This window comes from Hemicordylus capensis, chromosome 3, assembly GCF_027244095.1.
Source record: "Hemicordylus capensis ecotype Gifberg chromosome 3, rHemCap1.1.pri, whole genome shotgun sequence".
NCBI classification, from domain to species: domain Eukaryota; kingdom Metazoa; phylum Chordata; class Lepidosauria; order Squamata; family Cordylidae; genus Hemicordylus; species Hemicordylus capensis.
In genome coordinates this window covers 262068560-262093564 of record NC_069659.1, presented here as the reverse complement: position 1 = coordinate 262093564, position 25005 = coordinate 262068560, and the positions used below count along the sequence as shown (strand labels likewise).

The following is a 25005-nucleotide window of genomic DNA, read 5'->3' as shown; positions in this document are numbered from 1 at the left end:
ACATGTCGTTGCAGGTCTACTATCAATAACCTTCTTGCAGCAGTTTTATTTCCTTTAGTTTTTAACATTATTGTGTTGATGATCTTTTCCCCCCCTCCAGGCCTCACAAAAACATATCAAGCCGGACAACTGCTGTAATTAGCAATCATAACAATGTTAACAGAAATGTACTTGACAGGACCCACTAAAGTCTTGCTACCATGCCTATATACATGAGATAACTGACTTATTTTTAGACAGAAGAGAAGAGTTAAGGCTCTACCACCAAATGGCATCATGAGGTCCAAATCCTGTGAGATCAATCCACTCATTTTTTTTTCTTACATTGAAGAGAAAGCCAGTGCTCATTGCTTTCCCCTTGTACAAGTTGATCCCATTCATTCCTACTACTACTACTTAATATTTATATAGTACTGTTACAGTGTTGAAAGTGTGTTCACATACATTACCTTGTATTCCTTACAACAATTCTGTAAGGTAAGTAAATATCATTATTCCCATATTACATATGGGAGACTTGCCTAAGCTCTCTTAGTGAGTTCACGGCAGAGACAAGCTTGAACCAAGAACTTGATTCATAGCTCAGCCATTATGCTCCACCAACTCTTCTAACCTCCACTAATTTAACTATGAATGATCTTGTCCTCCAATAATTTAAACAGAAAAGTTACTTTAGTTTTCTAAGAGGACAATCAAACCTCCCTAAGCCTTGAAGAGTAGAGCAGCAAATTATCTGATATTCTATTTGCATAAGATTTTTGGCAGCACTTGTCCACCTAACCTGGTATCAAGCATATTAACATCCAATTTAAGTTGGTGTTAACTTAATAATAGGATCACATAATGATGACACTCTAAACACAAGCACAATTGTATGAAAGATATGTTAATAAAACAAGCTACGAGGTGGTGATTACTGGTGTGAAGGAGGTGAAATTCACTGTTTTTAAAATCATTTTAGAGCTACATGTCCAGCAAACTGTTACTTTCTTGACACCATGTTAAAACTTGTTCCCAGCAACCCCACATTACACTGAATCAGAGCTACATCTGTTACACCTGAGAAAACACTTGTACAGGTATCTAGTATTTTATTTTTACATGACAATCAAGACACAACTTAAACTGCTTTCACTTCTTCACACATCTCTTTGCCTTCCCCCTTGCACTTAGTTGTGCTGCAATGGCACCACACTGGGTGTCAGTGAACCAGAGAGACAGTGTCTTGCCTCTTGGGCAGAATTCTGGCCCCAAGCCCAAAGTTTTACATTCAGATACTTAATATTTAATCCAGAAATCAAGTTTCCAACCTCCAAACTCAATGTTGGTATTCACAGCATTTTTAATTCAATGGTTTAAAGGCAACAGGCGATTTGAAATGGCTTCTGCATAACATTCCTATGAGCACAATACAAGGCCTGGCCTTCCCTTTGAATCTGAGGCCATAACTGCCCCATGCAATTGCTATTTTGCTGGATCCTTTCCGGGGGGGGAATTTTTGTTCCAAATTTTTCAAAAGATCATATGAATCTAAATATTGAGCTGTGGAAATCCAAGAGATATTCTTCAATACAACATCATGGATTAGAATATTGTGAAAAGGGGAGGTATTAAAATATCATCTATATTAAAATATCTACTACTACAGTAGGTTTCCGTTTAAGTACAGAGCATGATAACACAATTTGTTACACTGTAGAAAGTAGTCTATACTGCTGACGCCTCTGCCTAGCTCGCTGCCTGAGTCGTCGGAGAGACAGGCTAATAGGCTGCTTCCCAAATTTCTCCATGATCTCTTTGATTCGGGCCAAGTTGGTTTTGCTGATCATGAAATCACACCGAGTTGCTCCCATGTCATAGCCTACAGCACAGTTTTTGCTGGAGGCAGTATAGCCCTCTGCTTTTGCAGTGACCACATATTCACCTGGGTTCAGAAGACGCCAATAATCTCCATCACTGGCTGTTGAAGAAACAAACAAAAACCATAAACATACAGCACATTTTTGGTTTGCCATACATTCAATCATTGTAATATCTAAGGCTCTTGCAGCAAGATGATTGATTTAATAGCTATACACCAACAATCTAATACTAAATGATTGCTCTGAATCTTGCTCTGGCTGTTTGGGATGAAATGCTCTGGCTATTTGAGATGCTCTGGCAGCATACTTGTTTAATTAACCAGGCTTTGGTTAATTAGTTAAAGTTTTTACTGTAATTTTTTTTTAAAATAATGTTTTAATTCTTGCAGGTTCTGTTTTAAACACAGGACAGGGCCTTCTCTCTCTCAGGCTCTGGAATGCTCTTACAGTGGGTATCCATTCTCTGGTGTGTGTGGCCATTTAAAAACAACTGAAAGCGCTTTTATTTGTTCAGGCTTCAACACCTTAGGGATTGCCAATCTCTCCTTTCTGGCTACTCTTGTCTTTATTTTTTATGGCTGTTACTTCTTGGTATTTTACGCAGTCTTAATTGATTTTAATGTATTAATGTGATTTTTCTGTTATATTAACTTTTGTAAACCACCTTGGGATGAATTTTACGAAAGGCAGTATATCAATCAATCAATCAATCAGTCTTGTAAACCATTCATATATATGGATGCACTCTACGTTGGGCTGCCTTTGTATGTAGTTCGGAAACTGCAGTTCGTACAGAATGCAGCAGCCAGGTTGGTCTCCAGGGTTGTCCAAAGAGATCATATTACACAAAGAGATCATATTACACAAAGAGATCATATTACACAAAGAGATCATTTTAAAAGAAGTACACTGCTTGCCAATAAGTTTCCAGGCAAAATACGAAGTGCTAGTAAATCCCTAAATGGCTTGGGCTCGAGGTATTAAAGAGATCACTTTCTTCATCAACCCCACCACCTGTTAAGATAATCTAGGGAGAATCAGTTGCCGTTGCCACCAGCTCGGTTGGTGGTGTTACGGAACCAGGCATTTTCTAGAGTTGCCCTGGGACTCTGGAACATGCTTCCCAAAGAAATTAAAGTTTCCCCTTCCATGAATGTTTTTAAGAAGGACCTAATGACATACCTGTTTTAGAGCTTCAGTTTTAGAATTTTTATTATATTTAAAATTTTTAAAATTATGTTAATGTTTTAACTGGTTTTATATTGCCCAGGGACTTTTTTGTATAGGGCAGTGTATGAATGTGTGTGTGTATGTGTGTGTGTGTGTGTGTGTGTGTGTGTGTGTGTGTGTGTGTGTATAGAGAGAGAGAGATGTAAAATATATTAATAATAAATAAATATTTGGGACTCAGAATTAATAATAATAATTCACCTCTCTCTTCAGTGTACAGCATGCTATCATGCTCTGTTTATACAGTCTTTTAAAATTAAACTTAGTGGCTGACATGATGCACAGTACTAATGAATGGAAGACACTGGTGCTGCTGTAAACCCAGAAGTAGTGGCACCACTGTAGAAAACCAACAGTAGCACTATGAATACTTATTGATTGATTGATTGATTGTTAGCTTTTTATATTGCCTTTCATTAAAACAATCTCAAGGCAATTTACAAAAAAATTAAAACACTATAAAGCAGTTACAGAATAAAAATATTAAGTTGGAATAGAAAAATACAAATCTAATTAAAAATTTAAAGAACTTACACAATGACACCATACAATACAGAGCAGCAGCAACAAATAAACACTCATATAAACGTCTGGGTAAAAAGCCAAGATTGCACTTGCTTTCTAAAAACCGTGATGGAGACTGAGGAGCAGATGCCCATTGGGAGAGCATTCCAAAGTCTGGAGGCAATAACTCAGAAGGCCCCATCCCATGTGCATGACAGCCGAGCCTCCTTTATTGTTGGCATATGGAGCAGAGCCTCTTCCAATGACCTTGCCAAGCAGGCAGAAATCCTTGGGAGCAGGCGGTCCCTCAAATAGCCAGTAAAACATTCCTGCAGATTTTTCCCATCCGTGATAATGGGAATAAATATTTTAATGCTCGTAGAACTACTGCTGGCTCCATACAGTGGCACCACTGTGCTAGGCATACAAAAGTGACAACGCCAGTGTCTTCCATACCAATCATTACTCCACAAAATGTTCCTGTTTTATACTCTCTCTTCCCTGAGTGATGAGAAATTCCAGGCATCCTTTTCACAGAAGCTTTCCTTTGACAGAAAGAAGATTGGAAATGTATTATGTTTTTATAATAATCTACCTATCTGCCAATGTTTGAGGGGCAGAAATATTATCATGTAGACAGTACCATGTTCACAGCAGCATCACTACTTCCAAATCAATCTCCAAATCACCAAATTGCACAAAAAGTAATAATCCTGCTTTTTCCTTGAAAACTCCTTTGAACCCACATACTCGGCAGAAGTATAGAGGATCTACAGAGGCTATGACATCACATTATAGGTGGACCTCGGTATTTGTGAGGGTTCCATTCTCCGCAATTACTGTGAATAGTGAAACACAAATACCAAAGTATATGGGATTGCGGGAGTTGGGTTCCTGGAGGCCTGAAAATCTTCCAAAAATGACCCAAAATGGGCAAATAACTCAAAGTGTCCTACCATGCTCCACAGGCCTCCAGCCTTCCAGCAATGCCCCCCTAGAAGTCTGAATTTTGCCATTCTTTCACAAATTTTCAAGGAAAAGCTGTTTTTTAAAAAACTGAATGGCTTCCATGCTCAAAATGGACCACATTAAGTCCACATGTCTACGTCATTTCCAGCCACCCTTGACACATGGATTTAACCCTCCCTGCTTTTTACTGCATTTGCCGAGGTTGGGTGTCAGTTCCCTGATTGCGGATATGCGAAACTATGGATGCTGGATCCGCAGGTAATGAGGTAGAATTGTACAGCCATCAGCCCATCACTACTCAGACTAGGCACCATTTAAAATATCATTAGTAGCAGTGGTGGCCGGTGAGGGGGTCGTGGTTGTGGGTAGTGAGAGGTACCTTTAAAAGTCTTTAGCTGTGATACTGCTGATACCTAGAAGCCACGGGGAGCAGCAGCACCGAACACAGCATCCTGCACGGTGACCAACCTACCTACAGTACTCACCTGGCTGCTGCACATGCACAGAGGCCATCTGCATGGTCATCAACACCATGCTGACCCTGCAAGTGGCCACCACACATGCTCAGAGGCCAGGTGATGAAATAAGAGCCTCCCCATCTCCTGGCAACTTTAAAAAAGTCCTTAAGGACTTGCTTATTCACCCAAGCCTTTTAACCTGATTGTGGTTTTAAATTGTTTTAAGGTTTTATTCTTGTCTCAATTTGTTTTGTGTTGTAAACCGCCCAGAGACAGAAGTTTGGGGCGGTCTACAAATTGAGATTTTGAGATTTTTTAAAAAATCAAATTCCTTGCCAATACAAGCTGAACTCTGTTACTTGTATAAGTTATGTATATTAAGCAAGCCAGCATAATTTGCTAATTTGCCTGATTTATTCTGTGTCGTTCATGGGGAAAAGCAAGGAGCAACAGTAGGGATGTGCACAAATTGATTTTTTCATTCATTTTGTACCCAAATCAAATCACCTCCATTTGTAGTGGGTCCATATCTGCCCCCTGAATCACTCCAGATTCGATTTGTACCTGAATTTTCTGAATCCAAATTGATTCAGGACAAAAAAGGGGTTCTGGGGGCAAAAGAGTGGGGTGGGTGGTAGTGCCCAATGGGTGGAAGCTACCACCCAAATTTCAAAGAAGTTGCGCAAAGGGGTGAGTTTTTTAAAAAAAATTAAGTTGCCATGTCTAAGCTTTCCCCCATAGGGAATAATGGGGATTTCAGCAGCCTTATAACTCTATGTGGGGGCACCAGTATGGTCTAGAGCGGGTTGTGGTGGGTGGTAGTGCCCAATGGGTGCAGAGAAGCTACCACTCAGATTCCAAAGAAATTGGGCAGAGGAATGTAAAAACATTTTTTGGAGTTGGCATGTCTTTTTGGGAGATTCGGGACAGAAAAGGGGGCAGAAGAGTGGGTCAGGTGGTAGTGCCCCAATGAATGCCTGCTACTACCCAGATTTCAAATAATTTGGTGAAAGGGTGATTTTTTCCCCCAGAGTGGGTTGTGGTTTTCTAGTGCACATAAAGTGCCAACCACCCCCAAAATGACAAGCCCATGGGGCACTGAGTTCTGTTGTTTTCAATGTCTGAAGTGTTCTGAGATTTGATTCTCTGGTTGGAAGTGAGGGTGGATTCTCCACAGAAGTCATTTCAGACATTGAAACAAGCTGGATAGTTTTGTTGGTGTACATTCATTATATAAAAAGCATCACAGTGCTGCATCTGCGGTTAGAGATTGCCAGACACTACTGTGTCCTTTCCTTGTCACTCCAGGCCTTTCTTTGAGAGTAGCCACAAGAACCAAGCTGTCAGCTTTGGAGGAAAAACAATTTTACTTCTGCCAATGATATTAATAAGAAACCAAATTCCTATAGCAAATCTCATCTGTAATCCAAAATAAACATGTGTGTAGATAGATAGATAGATAGATAGATAGATAGATAGATAGATAGATAGATAGAAAGTTAGTTAGTTAATGTAAATGATCATTGGTAATGAATAATTTCCTACTTTAGTGTAAGAACCAGAGGTATAGGTTTATAGGACTGGGTGCCTTATAGAGTGCCCTCAGGGCTTTCCTATGCATGAGACATGAGCTGGTCTTGTGGTAGCAAGTACTGTATGAGTTTCCCCCTTTGCTAAGCAGGGGCCACCCTGATTTTCATTTGAATGGGAGACTTGTGTGAACTGCCCAGAGCCTTTGGATGGGGTGGTATAAAATGTAATAAATAAATACATAAAATAAAACACGTATGAGCACTGTAAGATATTCCCTTTAGGAGATAGTGTCGCTCTGGGAAGAGCACATGCATGCTTATGCAGAGGGGTCCATGTTTCCTCTCTGGCATCTCCAAAAAGGGCTGGGAAAGTTTCCTGCCTGTAACCTTGAGCAGCTGCCGGTCTGTGTAGATAATACTGAGCTTGATGGACCAGTGGTCTGATTTGGTATAAAGCAGCTACCTACATTCCTATGTTCCTCATTTTGTATGAACAATTTGAATGAAACAAAGGAAAGGTCCCAAGATCTGGCCTGCATTTAGCATAGGTTGTCAACATATTTTTGTAAAAAAAACCTTAATAATATGATTGATACTTAGTGGGACAGGTATTACTGATACAACATAAATAATAATAATAATAATGGCTGACATCCTGACTAATGAAGTGCATGCACTTCAAGGGACAGCAGACACAAAACAAAAGCAGAAACCAGCAACAGCCACTGGAGACACACTGGGCAACATCCAGACTAAGAGGCGATTCTCACGATCGCCCAAAAGTGGGCTATGGGAGCCTAGCCAGCTTTTTGGCGGTCGTGTGCTGCCACGGGAGCCACGTGGCTCCTGTCAGCTAACCCGCCTAATTCCCCCTCCCCTTAGCCGAGGCTAACGGAGCAAGCGCTCCGTTAACCTCCTCTTCCTGATCGTGTATTGCCGCGGTGCAGCTCCGTGGCATGGCAGTACACGAGGAGACCCCCAGTCTCTCCCAGAAGCCCTACGTGCTCGTGTCAGGCATCCTGGAAGTTCTGGGGAACTTCTGGGGGCTGCCCCCGATCCCCGCAGCTCCATGACGTAGCTGGCAGTCATGTGGGTGGCCAATCCGGCCGCCCAAGTCTCCGCAGGTGATCATCTGCAGGGAGAGCGGACTATTTTATTTATTTGTTTGTTTGTTTGTTTGTTTGTTTGTTTGTTTATTTAACATATGTTTATACCGCCCAAAACTTACGTCTCTGAGTGGTTTACAACAAGATAAAAACAACGCTAGAACATTAGTTACAAACAAAGCAAGAAATTTAAAACAGAACAATTAAAAAAAATTTAAAACAATATTCTAAAAACAACATTAAAACAATCAAAACAATATCAGTTAAAAGCCTGGGTGAACAGATGTGTCTTTAAAGACTTTTTAAGAATTGTCAGAGATGAATTTTTAAGAATTGTCAGAAGCTCTTATTTCACTAGGGAGCGCATTCCAAAGCCTCGGGGCAGCAACGGAGATGGCCCGTCCCCGAGTAACTACCAGACGAGCTGGTGGCAAATGCAGACGGACCTCTCCTGATTATCTCAATGGGCCGTGGGGTTCATGACGAAGAAGATGTTCTCTTAAATACCCAGGGTCCAAGCTGTTTAGGGCTTTATAGGTTATGACCAGCACCTTGTATTTTGCCCGGAAACACATCAGCAGCCAGTGTAGCTCCTTCAATAGAGGAGTAATATGGTCACTTTGAGATGACCTAGAGACCAGCCTGGCTGTCACCTTCTGGACCAACTGTAGTTTCCGGACTACGTACAAGGTGCCCCACATAGAGCACATTGCAGTAATCCAGTCTGGAGGATACCAGCAGATGTGCCACTGTTTAGAGGTCATATATGAGACTGAATCCAGGCAAGACAGAGGTACTCATTGTGCAGGGTCGGAACTCGAGAGATGATTTTGATCTGCCTGTTCTGGATGGGGGTCACACTTCCCCAGAAGGAACAGGTACGCAGTCTAGGGGTGCTTCTGGATCCGAGCCTCTCCCTGGTTTCCCAGGTTGAGGCGGTGGCCAGAAGTGCCTTCTATCAGCTTCGGCTGATACGCCAGCTGCGTCCATTTCTTGAGGTGAATGACCTCAAAACAGTGGTACATCTGCTGGTAACCTCCAGACTGGATTACTGTAATACGCTCTATGTGGGGCTGCCCTTGTACGTAATCCAGAAACTACAGCTGGTCCAGAATGCGGCAGCCAGGTTGGTCTCTAGGTCATCTCGGAGAGACCATATAACTCCTGTATTGAAGGAGCTACATTGGCTGTCAATATGTTTCCGGGCAAAATACAAGGTGCTGGTTATAACCTATAAAGCCCTAAACAGTTTGGGCCCTGGGTATTTAAGGGAATGCCTTCTTCAGCATGAACCCCACCACCTACTGAGATCTGCTGGAGAGGTACGTCTGCAGCTGCCACCGGTTGGTCTGGTGGCCACTCAGGGATGGGCCTTCTCCGCTGCTGCCCCGAGGCTTTGGAATGCGCTCCCTAGTGAAATAAGAGCCTCCCCATCTCTGACAGCTTTTAAAAAGTCTTTAAAAATACATCTCTTCACCCAGGCTTTTAATTAATGTGGTTTTAATGGTTTTAATGCTGTTTTAAAATATTATTTTAAAATTTTTAAATTGTTGTAATGTTTGTGCCCCCCCCCCATTTTTGTCTTAACAAATGTTTTACTTTTTTTTAATTCTGTTGTGAAACGCGCAGGGATGTATGTTTTGGGCGGTATAAAAATGTTTTAATAAATAAAAAAATAGCCCATTACCACCTCCAGGCAGGCATTTAGGGAGGTTATGCCCTCTCCTGATGATGCTGACATGGAGAAATAGATTTCGGTGTCATCAGCATACGGATAGCACCCTGCACCAAATCTCCTGATGATCTCTCCCAGCGGTTTCACGTAGATGCTAAACAACATCAGAGACAATACGGAGCCCTGAGGGACACCATACAAAAGTTCAGATTTTGAAGAACAACAGTCTCCATGGGACACCATCTGGAACCTGCCCAAGAGGTAGGAACGGAACCACTGCAGAGCAGTGCCTCTCACTCCCAACCTCATCAGACACTCCAGAAGGATACTATGGTTGATAGTAGGGATGTGCGAACCAGTTCGAACTCAAACCGGTTCGAATTCAAACCAGGGTGGTTTGATGGTTCAAATTCAAACCAAACCAGCTATCAGGTTCAAGCTGCAGGTTTGAATTCGAACCAAACTGGGGGTGGTTTGGTTTGAACCAGTTCTAACTGGTTTGAAGCTCCAAAAGTGGGTGGGGTGGTAGCTGGCACCCATGGGTACCTACCACCCAAACCCCAAAGCAACCGGACACTCGTACGATTTTTTATGAATTTTTGAAATTTATTTTTATTTTTCTCTCATAAGGTAGAATGGGACTCGAACCAGCCCATTATTCCCTATGGTGTAGCACACATGGGTGCCAACAACCACCCAAAATTCGAAGCAATCAGACACTCCTATGATTTATTATGAATATTTGAAATATTTTTAATTATTTTTCTCATAGGGTATAATGGGACCTGAACCAGCCCATTATCCCCTATTGTGGAGCACCTAGGGGCACAAAGGTGGGGTGGGTGGTAGGCACCCAGGGGTTCCCACCACCCACAAAACCGCAAGGCAATCGGACACTCCTCTGATTATTGGTGAATTTTAAAAGTATTTTTGAATTCCTCATAGGGAATAATGAGGATTGCAGCAAATGTATAGCTTCATGTTGGTAGGAAAGGGGTGTCCTAGAGTGGAGTGTGGTGGGTGGTAGTGCCCAAGGGGGGCAAGGAAACTATCAGAATTATTTGAAAGGAATTGGGCAAAAGGCTGATTTTTAAGTGATTTTTCAGGTTTATGCGCCTTTAAGGTTTTTCTCCATAAAGAAGCATGGAGGTGTCAATAAATGTATAGCTTCACGTCAGGGCAAAGGGGTGGCCTAGAGCAAAGTGTGGTGGGTGGTAGTGCCCAAGGGGGGCAAGGAAGATATCAGAATTATTTGAAAGTAATTGGGCAAAGGGCTGATTTTTAAGTGATTTTTGAACTTCATGTGTCTTTAAGGTTAGCAATGAGAGTGGATTCATAGTTTGTCATTGAAAATCTTATATGCTACCAAAGAATCTACACTCAGAACACTTCAGAAACAACAAAACCCAGCACCCCATGGGTTAGCAACTCATGGGGGTGGTTGGCACCCTTGCTCTGGGCCACCCCAGCAGCCCCCGTGCAGTTATGGGGCTGCTGAAACCTCCATTCTTCCCTATGGAGAAAAACCTTAAAGCCACTTGTGGGGTGCTGGGGTGGCCCAGTGCACAGTGGTGGCGTAGTGCACAGAGGGTCGAATTCGAACCGAACCAGGCAAACAAGTTTTGTGCACATCCCTAGTCGGTAGTACTGAAAGCCGCCGAGAGGTCCAAGAGGACCAACAGAGTCACACCTCCTCAGTCAATTCCCAGTTGGAGATCATCCATCAGGCCGACCAAGGCAGTCTCCACCCCATAGCCAGTACGGAAGCAAGTTTGAAATGGGTCTAGATAATCAGTTTCCTCCAAGACTGTCTGGAGCTAAGCTCGCTCTCCCTGCAAACCCCCTAAAGGTGAGTCTCACTGATCGTGAGACTCACCTCCATGTTAGTCATGACTAAGTCCCACTGAAATGAATGAGACTTAATTTAGTCATGCCTGGATTTGTCTCAGTGATGCTTAGTTATGACTAACTAGTTTGGATATCTCCCATTGTGCTGAGGTTGAATAGGGACAATTGCTCTTCACCTACCAAGTATGAGTCAGCACTTCAAAAGTTCCCTCTTTAACCAGTTAGCAGGGTTAAGCCTTTCACTGTGAAAATACAGGAAAAGGTTCCATGTAATTACCAAGAAATCTAAACTAATATGTAATGCCATTAGTGTGTTTCTGTCCTACTCTACCCTTCACAATATTTTTCTGCTTGGAAAACAGAAGTGTCAGCCTAATCTATAAACCCATTAAAATGGAGTGTTTGATTTCAAGCCCATTGATTTCAACGTGTCTCAACTAGCTGTAATCTAAATACTCCAGCTTCACTGTGGATCAGGCTGCAAATTAGTTTGAGACCCATTTACTGTGGGTCATAAAATAATGTTACACTCATGTACAAGTATGGGGAGAGAAGCAATTATTTATTTGCTTGTTTAATTTTATACTGCCTTTCATAAGACATCCCAAGGCGGTTGACAGAAATTAAAATAAGTAAAACTCCATACAAATCCCATTTAAAAACTCAAAATCAGTTAAACAATAAAAACCTTAAAACACACCAAAAAAACAACAAACAAAAAACCCAAACCCCCAAAACATAAAAACATTTTTTTAAAATACAGGCAGAAGCAGGAAAGCTGAGAGACCTGACAGCCCCTAAGGGGTAAAAGCCTGAACAAATAAAAAGGCCTTTAATTGTTTTTTAAAAGCAGCCACAGATATCAAAAAGTGGACATTCACTGGGAGAGCATTCCAGAGCCTGGGGGCAACAAGACAGAAAGCCCTGTCTCGAGTGCACAACAATTTGGCCTCTCAACGTCAGCACACAGAGCAAAAGCCCCTCTGGCAATCTTGTTAGGTGGGCAGAAACCCCCGGGAGCAGGCAATCTTTCAGGTATCCAGGATCCAACCCATTAAGGGTTCTAAATGCAATAATCAGCACCTTGAATTGGATCCTGAAACAAATTGGCAGCCAGGGCAGCTCTTTCAAAATAGGTGTAATATGCTCCAAGGGAACATTATTTTCCAGGTACAATGTTCATATCAACTAGATTCAACTGCTGTAAGCTTTGAATGTATACTAAGATTTAATATTGTTTGGGGCCTGTCAACATTCCTTAGACCTTCAAGCATCAATCTCCCTGGAAGCATACTAATGTTTCTGTTTGCAAAATATTTTATATAGGCTTGATTCTATTGCTGAGATTGTTATCAAGGTGTCAACTAATGTGGCAAAGGAGGCAAGTGTTAAACTGGTTTTTTTTGTTTTTTGTTTTAAAGATGTTTCTTATGCATCATTATTGTAAAGAACATCAAAAGCCTTTTGCTCTCAGCAGTTCCTGCAGTCTTTATAAAATTTCCATACATAAATTGTCTTTATTGTATTTTAAATCCGAGTTTTTTTCTGGTGAAACCTATGATTTGTTCTACTGTTTACCTGGATGAGTGCTGAGCACCTTTTCAAGGGTTCCTAGGAAGTAATGCTATATAAAAACATAAATATGAGATCTCCCACAGGAAGAGCCATTTTCAGAGTAATGCAAAATGACACTGTTACTATTATTTGTCCTGCCCATGGGTAACTTATCATGCCACATGTTGCTACGATAAAAAGCAACTTAAATGAAAAGGCTGTATTTTGAACTGACCCGGTTTTGCTAAAACTGGCCAAGCTATAGACTTTGCATATATCTTCCAAATATGTTAAGGCACGCTAATCAGGCTCATCAGTATTCTAAACAACTCTCTTTACAGACTTCCCATCAAAACCTGTTTGCTTATGAAGAGATATATTTTCAGTCATATATCTCAAATGTTTGATATCTGGGTCAATTTCAGGTATTCAGGCTAACACTCAGAAAGAATTAGGAATGTGCAAGAAACATGTTTGTAAAGTTCATTTTTGTTTTTGTTTTTAAAATTTCAGTTTATTTTCATTCATTGTGTTCTATATTCATTTTTTATTTATTGTGCTATTTTGTTAATTTTCCTTCATTCCATTAATTTTTATCCCCGTTCATGTATAAACAAATTAACATACTGAAAAAGAATCATATGCATTTTCTTGATCAGCAGCTAGCATAATGAACTGACATCACCCATGAAACTGCAGGATAGACCTATTACTGGTAGATATTCTGCCCTTTCCTATCCTTTAAAAAAAAAAAAAAGTTAAGTCACTAAGGACTTTGGGGGGGAAACTAGTGATGTGAAGAATGTTTCAGGCTTGAAACATTCTGACTCAAAATGGGTAGTTTTTGAGTGTTTTGAGCTCAAAACAGAATGGCGTTCAAAGGAAGGGCCTGTTACAAGCTCAGAATGGAATGAGCCCATTCCAAGTTGGAACATTTTGAGTGTTCCGAGCACCACTCTGGAGGTGTGTGTTTCCCTTGCTGACAGGTTTGGCTTCTGATTGGTTTGCAATCTTCTTGCTTGGCTTGGTTGTATCATAAAACTGGATTTGTATGATAAAAAGCCAACCAAGAAGCAAGGAGATCACAAGCAAATTGGAAGCCAGTGCCAAAACCAGTCAGCAAGGGAAAAACGCACAAGTTAGTTTCAAGGCCAGACACAAAGCTCATCACAGCAATCACCAAGAAATACTTCTCTCTCTCTCTCTCTCTCTCTCTCTCTCTCTCTCTCTCTCTCTCTCTCTCTCTCTCTCACACACACACACACACACACACACACACACAGCTGCCACTGTCCATTTCTCACCTCCACACTATCTCACAAACAAAACAAACCACAACTCAAGGAAGGCAGGCAACCAAGTTCTACCTTTGTCAATCTGAGATCCAGCAAAACCAGATCGTTATAACAGCAATAGCACAGCATATTATACTCAGCCTAAGAAAAAAACACCACAAAATGAAACCTGCCTTCCTCCTCTCCTGATGAATCCTCTTGAAATTCCCCCCTTTTGTGTTTTCCCCTTCCTCCTCCCAGCCAATGGGGGCACAGCTGCCCATGACAATACTTGATCTGTATGATTTTATTTATTATTTATTTATTAAAACATTTTTATACTGCCCCAAGCTTATGTCTCTGACTTAATAACAAGTCAACCAAGAAGCAGGAGGACTACAAACCAATTGGAAGCCAGGGCCAGAAAACCAATCAGCAAGGGGGAAACAGGCCTCTAAAATGGCACTCAAAATGTCAAAGTTTTGATCAAAACAGGGTTGTTCTGTTACAAGCTCAAAACAGGTCCTTTAAAAAGAGGGTGTTTGTTTTGAGCTTGAAACAACTCATTTCAAGTCAAAACATTTCATGGTCAAAATATTCTGCACATCTCCATTGGTAGTGGGCTAATTAGGTCTTATTGGTTCTACGCCATTGGATCTATAGCATTACTGATTACTGACAGGACAGTGACTACTCATTTACTGAACAAACTGGCCAAACTCATTCTGATCTCTGGATTGGAAGGCAGATCCTGCTAGAACAGGGGTAGGCAACCTATAAATTGTGGCTGTAGTTCTACAGCAGATGGAGAGCCATGGCTGCCGACCCCTGTGCTACGATCTTGTTTGTCATGCTTAACCTCCTGAGATATGTGTTGCACTGTGTTAAAAAGTCTCCAAAGTTATAATGTTACAACTTACAAAAAGCTGCAGTCTATCCAACACAATTATGAAGCTATTCTCATGAGCAAGTAAAATTGGGCTAAGAGAACCCAATTTTGCTCTCTCTGCAAACCTCCTCTTGGCGTTTCACACTGCTTGTGTGAAGCACCTCATTGTCTGTATTTTGGCCTTCTTTTCCTTGTAATAAGAGAGGTGAAATTACCTGTGCGTATGTCATGATTAACACCTTCTACAGAAATAATGGCATTTGGAATTCCCTTTCCATGTATATCCCGCACCACGCCTTTAATGCCCCGGTGTACCTGTTGATAAAATTAAACATACAGGTGGGTAAGTTAAACAATGAAAGAAAAGAGAATACATGTCATTTGCAGTCACGATGAAACAAAAGATACATAATTTATAAATAACAATTTTGGGGAATGAAATGTGTATTTTCTCAAAACTTTGTCCTTCACTTCTGGGCAAAAGCTTTAAAAAGCCATGTTCCATTTATAAAGTCATGACCCACAGAGATATAATTAGGCCTAGTAAGGCAGCCCATTGTTGGATTCTGCTGTATCTCCAGTATCAAGTCCAGAGAATGTTTCTTGCAGGTATTTGTATCATTTTAATTGAAAATGGATAATGTTTAAAATGTTACACAAACGTTAGAAATATTATTAAAACAATATCCATTAAAACAGACAAAAAAATTCAAATATTAAATCATTAATCTTAAATCACAAATTCCTTCCTTTTAAAATCAATTATCTCTCCCTGACTCCTGGTCTAAAAATAAAAGGGTTTTGTAGCTACAGGCAGAAGGTTTCTCATTTTCTGATCTTAGCTTGTGGATGTTCCAGGTAGAAGGATGATCAGAATGAAGACTTTAGCAAGAAGAGAGTAGCCATATATTCCCTTCTTCCCATACTATCTCCATGGGACATTCCTAAATAGTGTCCGCATGCGGGTTTATAGCAGGTCTTAAATGCAGAATTATGTATAAAAGAGCACCAAATATGAAGACAATATATGCAAATGTTTGGGGGGTGGATTGCTGAAATTAAAGGGAGATTTGGTGCTGAGGACATGCACAGGTAGGCATGTCTCATGTCATGCTTGGAGTTAGGTTCATCGAGTTGCTAACAGCCATTAGATATGCAAACGTACTTTGAAAATCTGCTCCAAATAGTATGCTAGGAAGTTAAAGGGTGCCAGGGTGCATAGCACCAGCACCATATTATCAGGGCTGGGGGAAAGCTGTGCACTGGGACCCCGGGTGATGCATTGGGGTCCACTGGCATATCTTCCCAAGCTTACCTATTTTTCTGCAAAACTGTGGTTGCCTGCATTTGGACATACTGAAAATTAAACTAGAGGTCCCTTCACCTCCGGTTTAGTGTTACGTGCGAATGCAGCTGTTATCATTCTCATGTTTCATTTCCCTCCATTTAAGGTATGGGACTGTCCACTCATGCCTTATGAAAATAATAAGAAGAGTGCTAAGATCCACAGGGCTTGTCCCACTGAAGTGATCTGTAACATAATGCTTTTTAAATGTAATCTGCCAATAGTTTACCCTTTGTTTCTGAGTTACTGGAGCTTGACCCAGATTTTCCTCTTAAATTTTGCTTATTATGAGTGCTGAGGGACACACAGACACAAAATGTTTTAAATATTTGTATGTAAACAGAGAGCCGGGTTTCACGATCAGTGAGACCTGGTTTGTGCAGCAAAGTGGGGAGAGCGCGCTAAGCCCGCTCTCCCCACACACAAGCAGGGCGGGAGCCCTGGGCGGCTGGATTGGCTGCCCACACGATTGCCGGCTTCCTAATGGACCCGGCGGGGGTTGGCGGGAGTGGGAGCCAATCGGCCCCCGGGAGCTCCAGCATGCCCTGCATGAGCGCATAGGGCATGCTGGCAAGACTCCCAGAGCCAGGAGGTAGCTCTGGGTACTCATTTTACCGACCTCGGAAGGATGGAAGGCTGAGTCAACCTTGAGCCCCTGGTCAGGATCGAACTTGTAACCTTCTGGTTACAGGGCGGCAGTTTTACCACTGCACCACCAGGGGCTAGTTTTGCGCCACCAGGGGCTCACTTTTGAACTAGTTATGAAACAAGCCCTCTTTAAAGAACCGCCACTGCCCCACAAACATCTTGTGGAGTAGGCAAGTTAAAAGATCTTTAAAAACAAAATGGGATTTTATAAAGCAGCCCTTTGATCCTTGCCACCCTAAGAAATGAACTGAAACAACCTTTTTAGAGATCTGTGTGTGTGTGCGTGCGTGCGTGCGTGCGTGTGCGCACATGCATGTGCATGGATGTGTAGGAACAATTACATGTGAGACATGAGTGGATGGGATAAATGGGATAGATGGCTTAGAAGGAATATAGTATAGTCAAGGAAGGTCCACTAATGTGTTTCTTTCTCATTCTCATTTTCATCTCCCATTTATTCAGCATTTCACAGATATTCATATTTTACCCACATTCTTTATATATTCTTTTCTAGTTATTTTGACTGACAGATAATTTAATGAAAACACTAAAATGTATCATCGGCATTGATCACAAACCAACTGTTAACATAAAATGGCCCAGTATGTCATTTGGCTATGCCTATCTTATATCTGTTTCCAAAAGAGTTATTACTGTTCTTATGGATGGAGAACCAGAGTACTTGTGGGCAAGTGGGAAATCCCAGCAGACATCGGTCTCACAAAAACTACGGGCTCCAATACCTCCCCAAACTGCCACCATCTTAGTCAGGGGAAGAGAATGTTCATGCACTCAGATATCAAACAGGTGAGCAGAGCTATCAGTGGCTGGGAGTGGGAAAAGAAGGCCTTCAGCAAAAACAGAATGGGAAATTTTTAGCTTGAAGAATATTCTAGGGATGTGCAAATCGATTGCACCCAAATCTAGCTGATTCAGATCTGTAGACAGAACAAATTGCCCCTGTGCTCAATTGCCCAGATTCAGACCACCACCACCACCCCGAATTTGGAGATTAAGACCTCCATTTTGTGGCCACAGTGGGTTGGGTGTTAGTTCCCAATGGGTGGAGGCTACCACACAAATGTCAAAGAAATTGGCCGTAGGGGTGATTTTTAACAAAGATGTTCATTCATTATCTTTGGTGCAAAATGATGAATGAACAAAGAATCCACTATCATTTTGCACCAAAGAATCCACTATCAGAATGCCCCAAAAATTGAAAACAACAAAACCCAGTACCCCATGGGCTTGTGGTTTGGGGGGTGGTTGGCACCCAAGGTGCACTACACCAGGGATTCTCAGTGTTGGGTCCCCAGATGTTATTGGACTTCAACTCCCATAATTACCAAACAAAGGCCACTGGGGCTGGGGATTATGGGTGCTGAAGTCCAATAACATCTGGGGACCCAACACTGAGAATCCCTGCACTACACCACAATCTGCTGTGGACCACCCTGGCACCCCCATGTGGAGTTATTACTTCCTAAGGGGGAAAGTGTAGAGACGCACAAAACTCAGAAATGTGTTAAATATCACCTCTTTGGCCAATTTCTTTGAAATTTGGGTGGTAGCTTCCACCCATTGGGTGCTACCACCCACCCCACCCTTTGCCCCCCAAAGCCCCCTTTTGCCCAAAATTGATTAAGATTCAGATACAGATTGATTTGGACCCAAATCAAAATATGTGGTGATTGAGGGCAGATTTGTACCCAAAACAAATCAGGGGTGATACAATTGGGGTACAATTTGAATTTAAAAAATCAATTTGTGCACATCCATAGAAAATTCCCTCAAGACAGCCACCTCTTCTGCTTTTGAGGGAGAAAGCTGTCTAATACAGAAGAAAATACTCTGCAACTCACTCACAAGTCAGGTAACTCTGTTCTGTTTAACTCTGTTCTGTTTCTGAAGGGGAAGGAGTTTGACACAGTTAATCTCTTGATGTTCTGAAGTACTGCCTTTCCAGGTGCTGTGGGAATGTTTTGAGCGAATTCCCTCACAACTCCCCAGTTTTGGAAGTTCAGATAAGATTTAGGAGTGGGGGGCAATGTGCCTAACCCCTGCTAACTTGGCAAAGAGGCATCTTTTAACATGGTGATTCTCTATTTAGCAGGGGGAAAGTAACTGGCCTTATCAACTCCAGCACAGTATCTCCAGTGACTGTTGCTGGTGTCTATCTTATGTTCCTTTTTAGACTGTAAGCCCTTTGGGGACAGGGATCCATCTTATTTATTTATTATTTCGCTGTGTAAACCGCCCTGAGCCATTTTGGAAGGGCAGTATAGAAATCAATCAATCAATCAATCAATCAATCAAATAAATAAAATAAAAACTGAGTGCCCTGCTTCTTATAATTAACTCTTGAAGCTTTAGAGCTGGATTAAAAGGAGATGGTACTGAGCATGAGAGCCGCACCCCCCTAAAAAAAAACAACCCAGAAAATGGGGGAGGGGATTTTCACAAGAAGTAAGGGACTCCCGTCTTTGTTGCTTACTGCTGTTTTCCCACCATGTTCAGCCACAGGCTCAGGTAACACATGAGCACCAAGTATATACTGCAACATTTTGTTGTGGGCCCATACTTGTTATCTGTAATGCATGAACAACACTGTATCCTACATGGATTTAGGAAGATGCTTGAATAACCCACGATCAAAATTCAGCTCACAAGCCATTGGCCAATTCTGCAAACACAGTTTATTTTCATTTAATTTTGCCTTGGCAGAAAGCAGCATTTTCTAAAGGTGGCCATTACGTCTTACAAAGTTGACCCGACACTTTTATTTGCTTGTGGTTCCTGGCTCAGCTTCCCTTCACCCAAATAAAAATTGACAACAGATCGAAGGATCTGAGTCAGCTTGGCTCCCACTTCTGATTTTACTGCAGGTTTCTTGGTAAAGACATTGCTTTCTGCTCCCTGAGATAATCTAATTGGCAAGAATCTGAAAACAGTGAGCTGCAGCAACAAAATGCAAAACACCATAATTAAAGAGTAAAAATCCATTATGAATAGAACCATCATCCAAACTCGAATTAGCTAAAATTTATTTCATACCTGCTCCATAAAAACAATAAGGGACTCCCGGTTGTTTTCCCATTCCTCAGGCAACTCGCTTTCATGAGGATATTTATCACAGCCAACATATATGGATAGTTCAAAACAATTTGTATGTAAGTAGCTAAAGTCATTTATACCTGTCAATGCAAGAAAAAACAATGAAAATTTTAAAATGCAATAAAAATAAAATACTATTTAATAAAATACAATCTTATTTAATCTAGGGGAATTGATGTGATCATTTTCAGTAATCAAATTGTCCTAATAGTTCAGTTAGAAATGAATGCAGTAAAAAATGTTTTTCTGTAAAAATACACATATTTTATAAAAATATTAGTAATTTAATTAAAATGAACTTATATAACATTGTTTCAGTATAAATGTTATCAAAGTGGAACATTGAATTAGAGCAAAAAACAACAACACAGGGCTATGATACCTGATGCAAACTTTGTTTCCTTTCTAGAGATTTATGTTCATTTTTTTCTATTTAGCATTAACTTAGAATGAGTACAAAAGCAATATACATAAATCTAATGGATTGACAAGTAGGAAACTACAGCCCTATTTTTCATTGCAGCAGTGATCTCAGTAGCCTGCAATAACCCTCTTTTCTTAACCTGGAAGATATCACAAATGACAGCTGTTCAAAAAGATAATGAGGCTGTTCACACGAGGTAGGGCTGCTTGTGTGGAGTGCTGGGATTGGGTCCAATCCTGGCGCTGCTCTGCTGGGTAGCCTGATTTTTTTTACTGTGTAAAAAACCTGGGTACCTGGTTATATGTCTACAACCAGAGTCAGACACCTAGAGCACCCAACTTGCTGGAAATCCCACAATGCACAGCACTCCTTGCATGATGCATTGTGGGATTTCTGAGGCCAGGCTGCACTTCCCTGGCCTCCAGATTGCCGCACTTCTCCCGGCAATGCTGCTCATGTGGTGGCAGCAAGCGGTGCTGCCAAGAAAATAACAAAGATTGTCGGGTGGGGGAGATTAGTGTTATCCTGCCTTCCCCCCTGCCCATCCTGCCGCACTCACAGGTCATGTGAACAACCTCAATGCATCCATTACCACACATGTTACCAAACCTGTGGCCCAGCAATTGCTAGACTACAACTCTCATCATTCCCAGCTACAAGTCATTGTGGCTGGGGTTGATTGCAATTGTAGTTCAACAACTTTTGGGGACCAACATTTGGGAACCCCTGCATTACCAAATGAAATGTATTGACAACATTGGATCTCATTCAACAATCATAGTTGCATTTTTTAATGATGAAACTCTCCCTTAAAACCTCAAGATTTCAAATTCATAGATTGGGTTACACATGATAGGATATCAAGTTTGATTGGATATTGAAACTTTGGAGCTACCTACACGTTACATACAGATGTGTGAAACAAAACTGGATAGCTACTTTCTGTAGGAAAAGGCAGTTTCCTGAGGAGAGGAGCAGTCATGGTGCTGATAGAATAGTGACCTTCTGCATCAAATCACCCCCTCAGCTGTTTTCCTCCTGTGAGGTGGAAAACACAATTTGGAAACTTGCTGGGTAGGGAAACAGCTGGGAAGATTTAGAGCCCAGAAAAGACAGATGGAGAAAGGATTAAGCATCCCAATGTGTCTCACCTCTAAACTATTCACTCCCCAAACTGATTTTGTTCCTAGGAAACATGGCACACATATCTGCACATAACATGTTAATCTTCCCTTGGACAAAGTTTTATTTAATTAATCATAATTTCAACTTTAACTAAGTGATATAGAATGCTCTAAAATGACACTGAGAGTCAAAGTAAAAATGATACAAAGAATCAAAGCATGGCCACTGGGTTTTTTTTAATGGTTTATGGAAAGTTGAGCCTCAGTTGCAATAATATCTGCGTTAGCCTAATTCCAGATACAAAACTTTGAAACACATCTGGAAATTTAGCCTGGCATTATATTCAGGCATCTGCTCAGGTCTTTAGGATCTGGAAGAAATCCCAAAAGCTTTTTAGAAAGCTATGAATTTTCAGGTGGCAATGACAAAAAAGGACAGTCATTGGTTTCAACAGTCTTGAAAAGCCTTAAATTCAAGGTACCACTACATTCTCATCCAAAGCAGATCTCAATAATCTGCCAAAAATTTAGCTGAATGGTCACCCAGAGAGTAATAATTTGCTGATGTTCCAAAATATGTGTTTCTACAGAAACACTTTAGACCCATTAGCATTACATGACCAGAATCTCCTTTTGGGTCAGCAAACCCAGAAAACACATGATTAAGCAGGTGTGGCATTCACTGTTGGACCTGGGGGCTCAAAGTCCTCCAAGACCTCCATGCCTTCCCAGCATGCTTTGTACTGCCAGAAGACTGGAAAGCAGGGGCAGCTCATGAACTCACCTCCGGTGGGGCGACGGGCAGCTTCTTTAACCGTAAACGGAGCCGGTGCTCCATGCCGCCCAGCAGCCCCCACGGCGGGGAATCGGCTCCGCCACTCACCTGGCCGCTGGCGGGGGCTCGCCTCCATGGGAGCCAGGTGATTGGCGGAGGCGATTCCCCAGCTGCGGGGGCTGCTGGGCAGCATGGAGCACCGGCTCCATTTATAGTTAAAGAAGCTGCCCGCTGGCCCCCCCCGAAGGTGAGTTCACGAGCCGCGCCTGCTAGAAAGTCTCATGATGTCAGCAGCTGCCCTCTGACTGGCCATGAAAAAACATAAGACAGACCCAACCTGAAGTGGCTCCAGCCTCAGAACCATAGAGTGTGCTTTGCAGAGTGGCACATCCATGTTTGTAACCATAGGTCTCTTTTGTTTCCATGCCTTCTGGGTCCTGATGACTGGGTAGAAGAGGCAAGTGGGTTCACACAACTAGAAAATAAAAGTAGGAGAAATCTCTTCTCCTCCTATCTTGGTTAAGAGCAGGGTAGGAAAGCTGGTTACCCTTCTTTGAGCAACTTGGGCCGGAGGCATTTTTGTGAGTTCACACAATCATGCAAACCAGGTTAGCCTGCCTCCTAGCCTGATTTTGATTACTATGTGAACTAGGCCATTTTGCTTTATCCAGGAAGTTCATTTCTAATGTTCTTCACAGTAGGCCTGTGTGTGTGAGTGAGTGAGTGAGAGAGAGGGAAAGAGAGAGAGAATGAATATAACTATGAGTGTTTGTCTCTTTGTTCATGTGGAACAAGATAGCTTTGTTCATTATAAAAATTTTAAATTAAATGAGAAGTTTTGAACTTATAGACAAATGAAGTTTAATAATAGCTTTGTCATTTATTTTATGATGGTCCAAAATAGAAGGAAATGGCTGCAACTAATATGTTTGAGTGATGAGAATGGAGAAAAAACCCCATTGCTATACAGCAACAGTGAAGTATTTAATGAGCTCGAAAAGTACCTTCTGCGTAGGAGGATTATGTAACACAGATGTTAAGTTTGTTGATGGGGAAAGATTAAAATATCAGAGCATTACACTATGCTGCTCTGCTAAAACCTTTCCCCTTCCCAGTTATGAAAGAGTGACAAACATTTTTGTATATTTTGATGGAATCTTTTCCCCAAAGTTTTAGAAATATTAGACCAAATGCCCTAGCATAACAAAGGGGAGTTGTCATTGCATCTGCTCAACTATATTCACCCTAAAATGTTAAGAAAAACCTTAAGATTTCTACTTGCTATTTACATCTGGGCCTAAAAGCACAAAGCTGATCCAAAGCTTACTGCAAACAAGGAATTTCTATTTAATATACTACTTCCATTTAAATTTCCGTTTGATATACTGCTTGCACACAAAAAAACAGGGGAACTTCTGCACACAATGAAATTCTTCTGCATATCAGAGCCGCAAATATAGTATATGTTTTAGGCAAGTTTTTGTTATTGGATTTGAGATTGGTATATGTTTTGATGCCAGATTTTTTTCTGCATTTTTGCAAAATTCGGTGATCTTAAAAATTATTTTAAATTTTGATTCTATTTTATTCTTTTTCTGTTTGTTGCTTTGAGTGCAAATTTCATGGAAAATGGGGCATAAAAGTGCATTTAGTACTAGGTCAGTGTTCTTCATGGCAAGACCTGGGAGCTAGAGGTAGCTCCCATCTACTAGTCATGCGACTTACTGACTAACGGTTTATTAGACCTGTGCAAAGCTTAAGCCAAGCCAAATTTTTTGCACAGCTCTCCTGACACCTTGCAAAGGCAACCATACCTGCTGTGCAATGTAAGCTTTCAGAAAATTATCTAATACTTGCTGTGATTGTTTTCAAGTCCATTTCACTCCCTGTAGCATTTTGGATGGCACAGCAAAAGGGAGAGCAAAACTGGAAGTCAGTTATGGAATGTGTTACTGGAAGTCAGTTATGGAATGATTCAAGGAGTGGGGGAGACAGTCTGTAGCGAATAGCGGATTTAAGCCCAGCCTTTGTCTCAAGGCAAGCTCACATGGGGGAAAGAAAAAATGCTGATTCATTCCCTCCATGTTTGCTCAACAAAGGCTGATCCTTTAAAATGTAACAATTTCTTGGTAATTGCTGCCACCATGCCCACTTTTTAACAGTTTAATCCCTCCCTAGTGTGGGCAAAATTCCAGAGAAACTCTCTTTCTTTTACCAATGGAAAAATACAGAAAAGCTTCCACCTGCAGTCTACACATCGAGAGCAAACTTGAGTTGCTGAGCAATCAACATTGAGGCATGTTTGCACCAGAGTAAAACTCCTTTTTCTGAATTAAAAATCCACTCAGAGACAGATAAAATGCAAAGAATAAAAAGAGAAAAACTTTATTCAAAATACTACAGACTGCTTCAGTCTGAGGCTCTCTCAGCTTTTAATTACAGGTAACAGAAACACTCAGTACTTGCAAGAATACTTTCAAAGAGCACTCCAACTGGTATATGGAGTGGCACACCTTAAACATCGTGGTCACCCAGTTGTAAAGATAATTCAAAAAGCACTCCCAGTTGCAAGGAACATTTAAAAGCACCATTACAGGATACAGAGACTTCCACAAAGCCCAGGTTGGATAAAAGGGCTCAGGTCCAGTTCCTCTTAGTTATGTTATAGATAAAA

At 41.3% G+C, this 25005-nt stretch overlaps 1 protein-coding gene across 4 annotated transcripts in view; it reads right to left on the bottom strand.

Annotated features, from left to right (window-relative positions):
• Positions 1-5: 5 nt before the first annotated feature.
• CPXM2 (carboxypeptidase X, M14 family member 2) overlaps positions 6-25005 on the bottom strand; it is a 164499-nt gene continuing 139499 nt past the window's right edge. For all 4 annotated transcript variants that reach the window (XM_053308486.1, XM_053308485.1, XM_053308487.1 and 1 more), the window contains 3 exons: positions 19949-20088; positions 15117-15216; positions 6-1960 (listed from right to left, as the gene is read on the bottom strand). In XM_053308486.1, coding sequence (XP_053164461.1) covers positions 1689-1960; positions 15117-15216; positions 19949-20088 — 512 coding nt within the window. In that variant the 3' untranslated portion in view covers positions 6-1688. The remainder of the gene's footprint in view (positions 1961-15116; positions 15217-19948; positions 20089-25005) is intronic.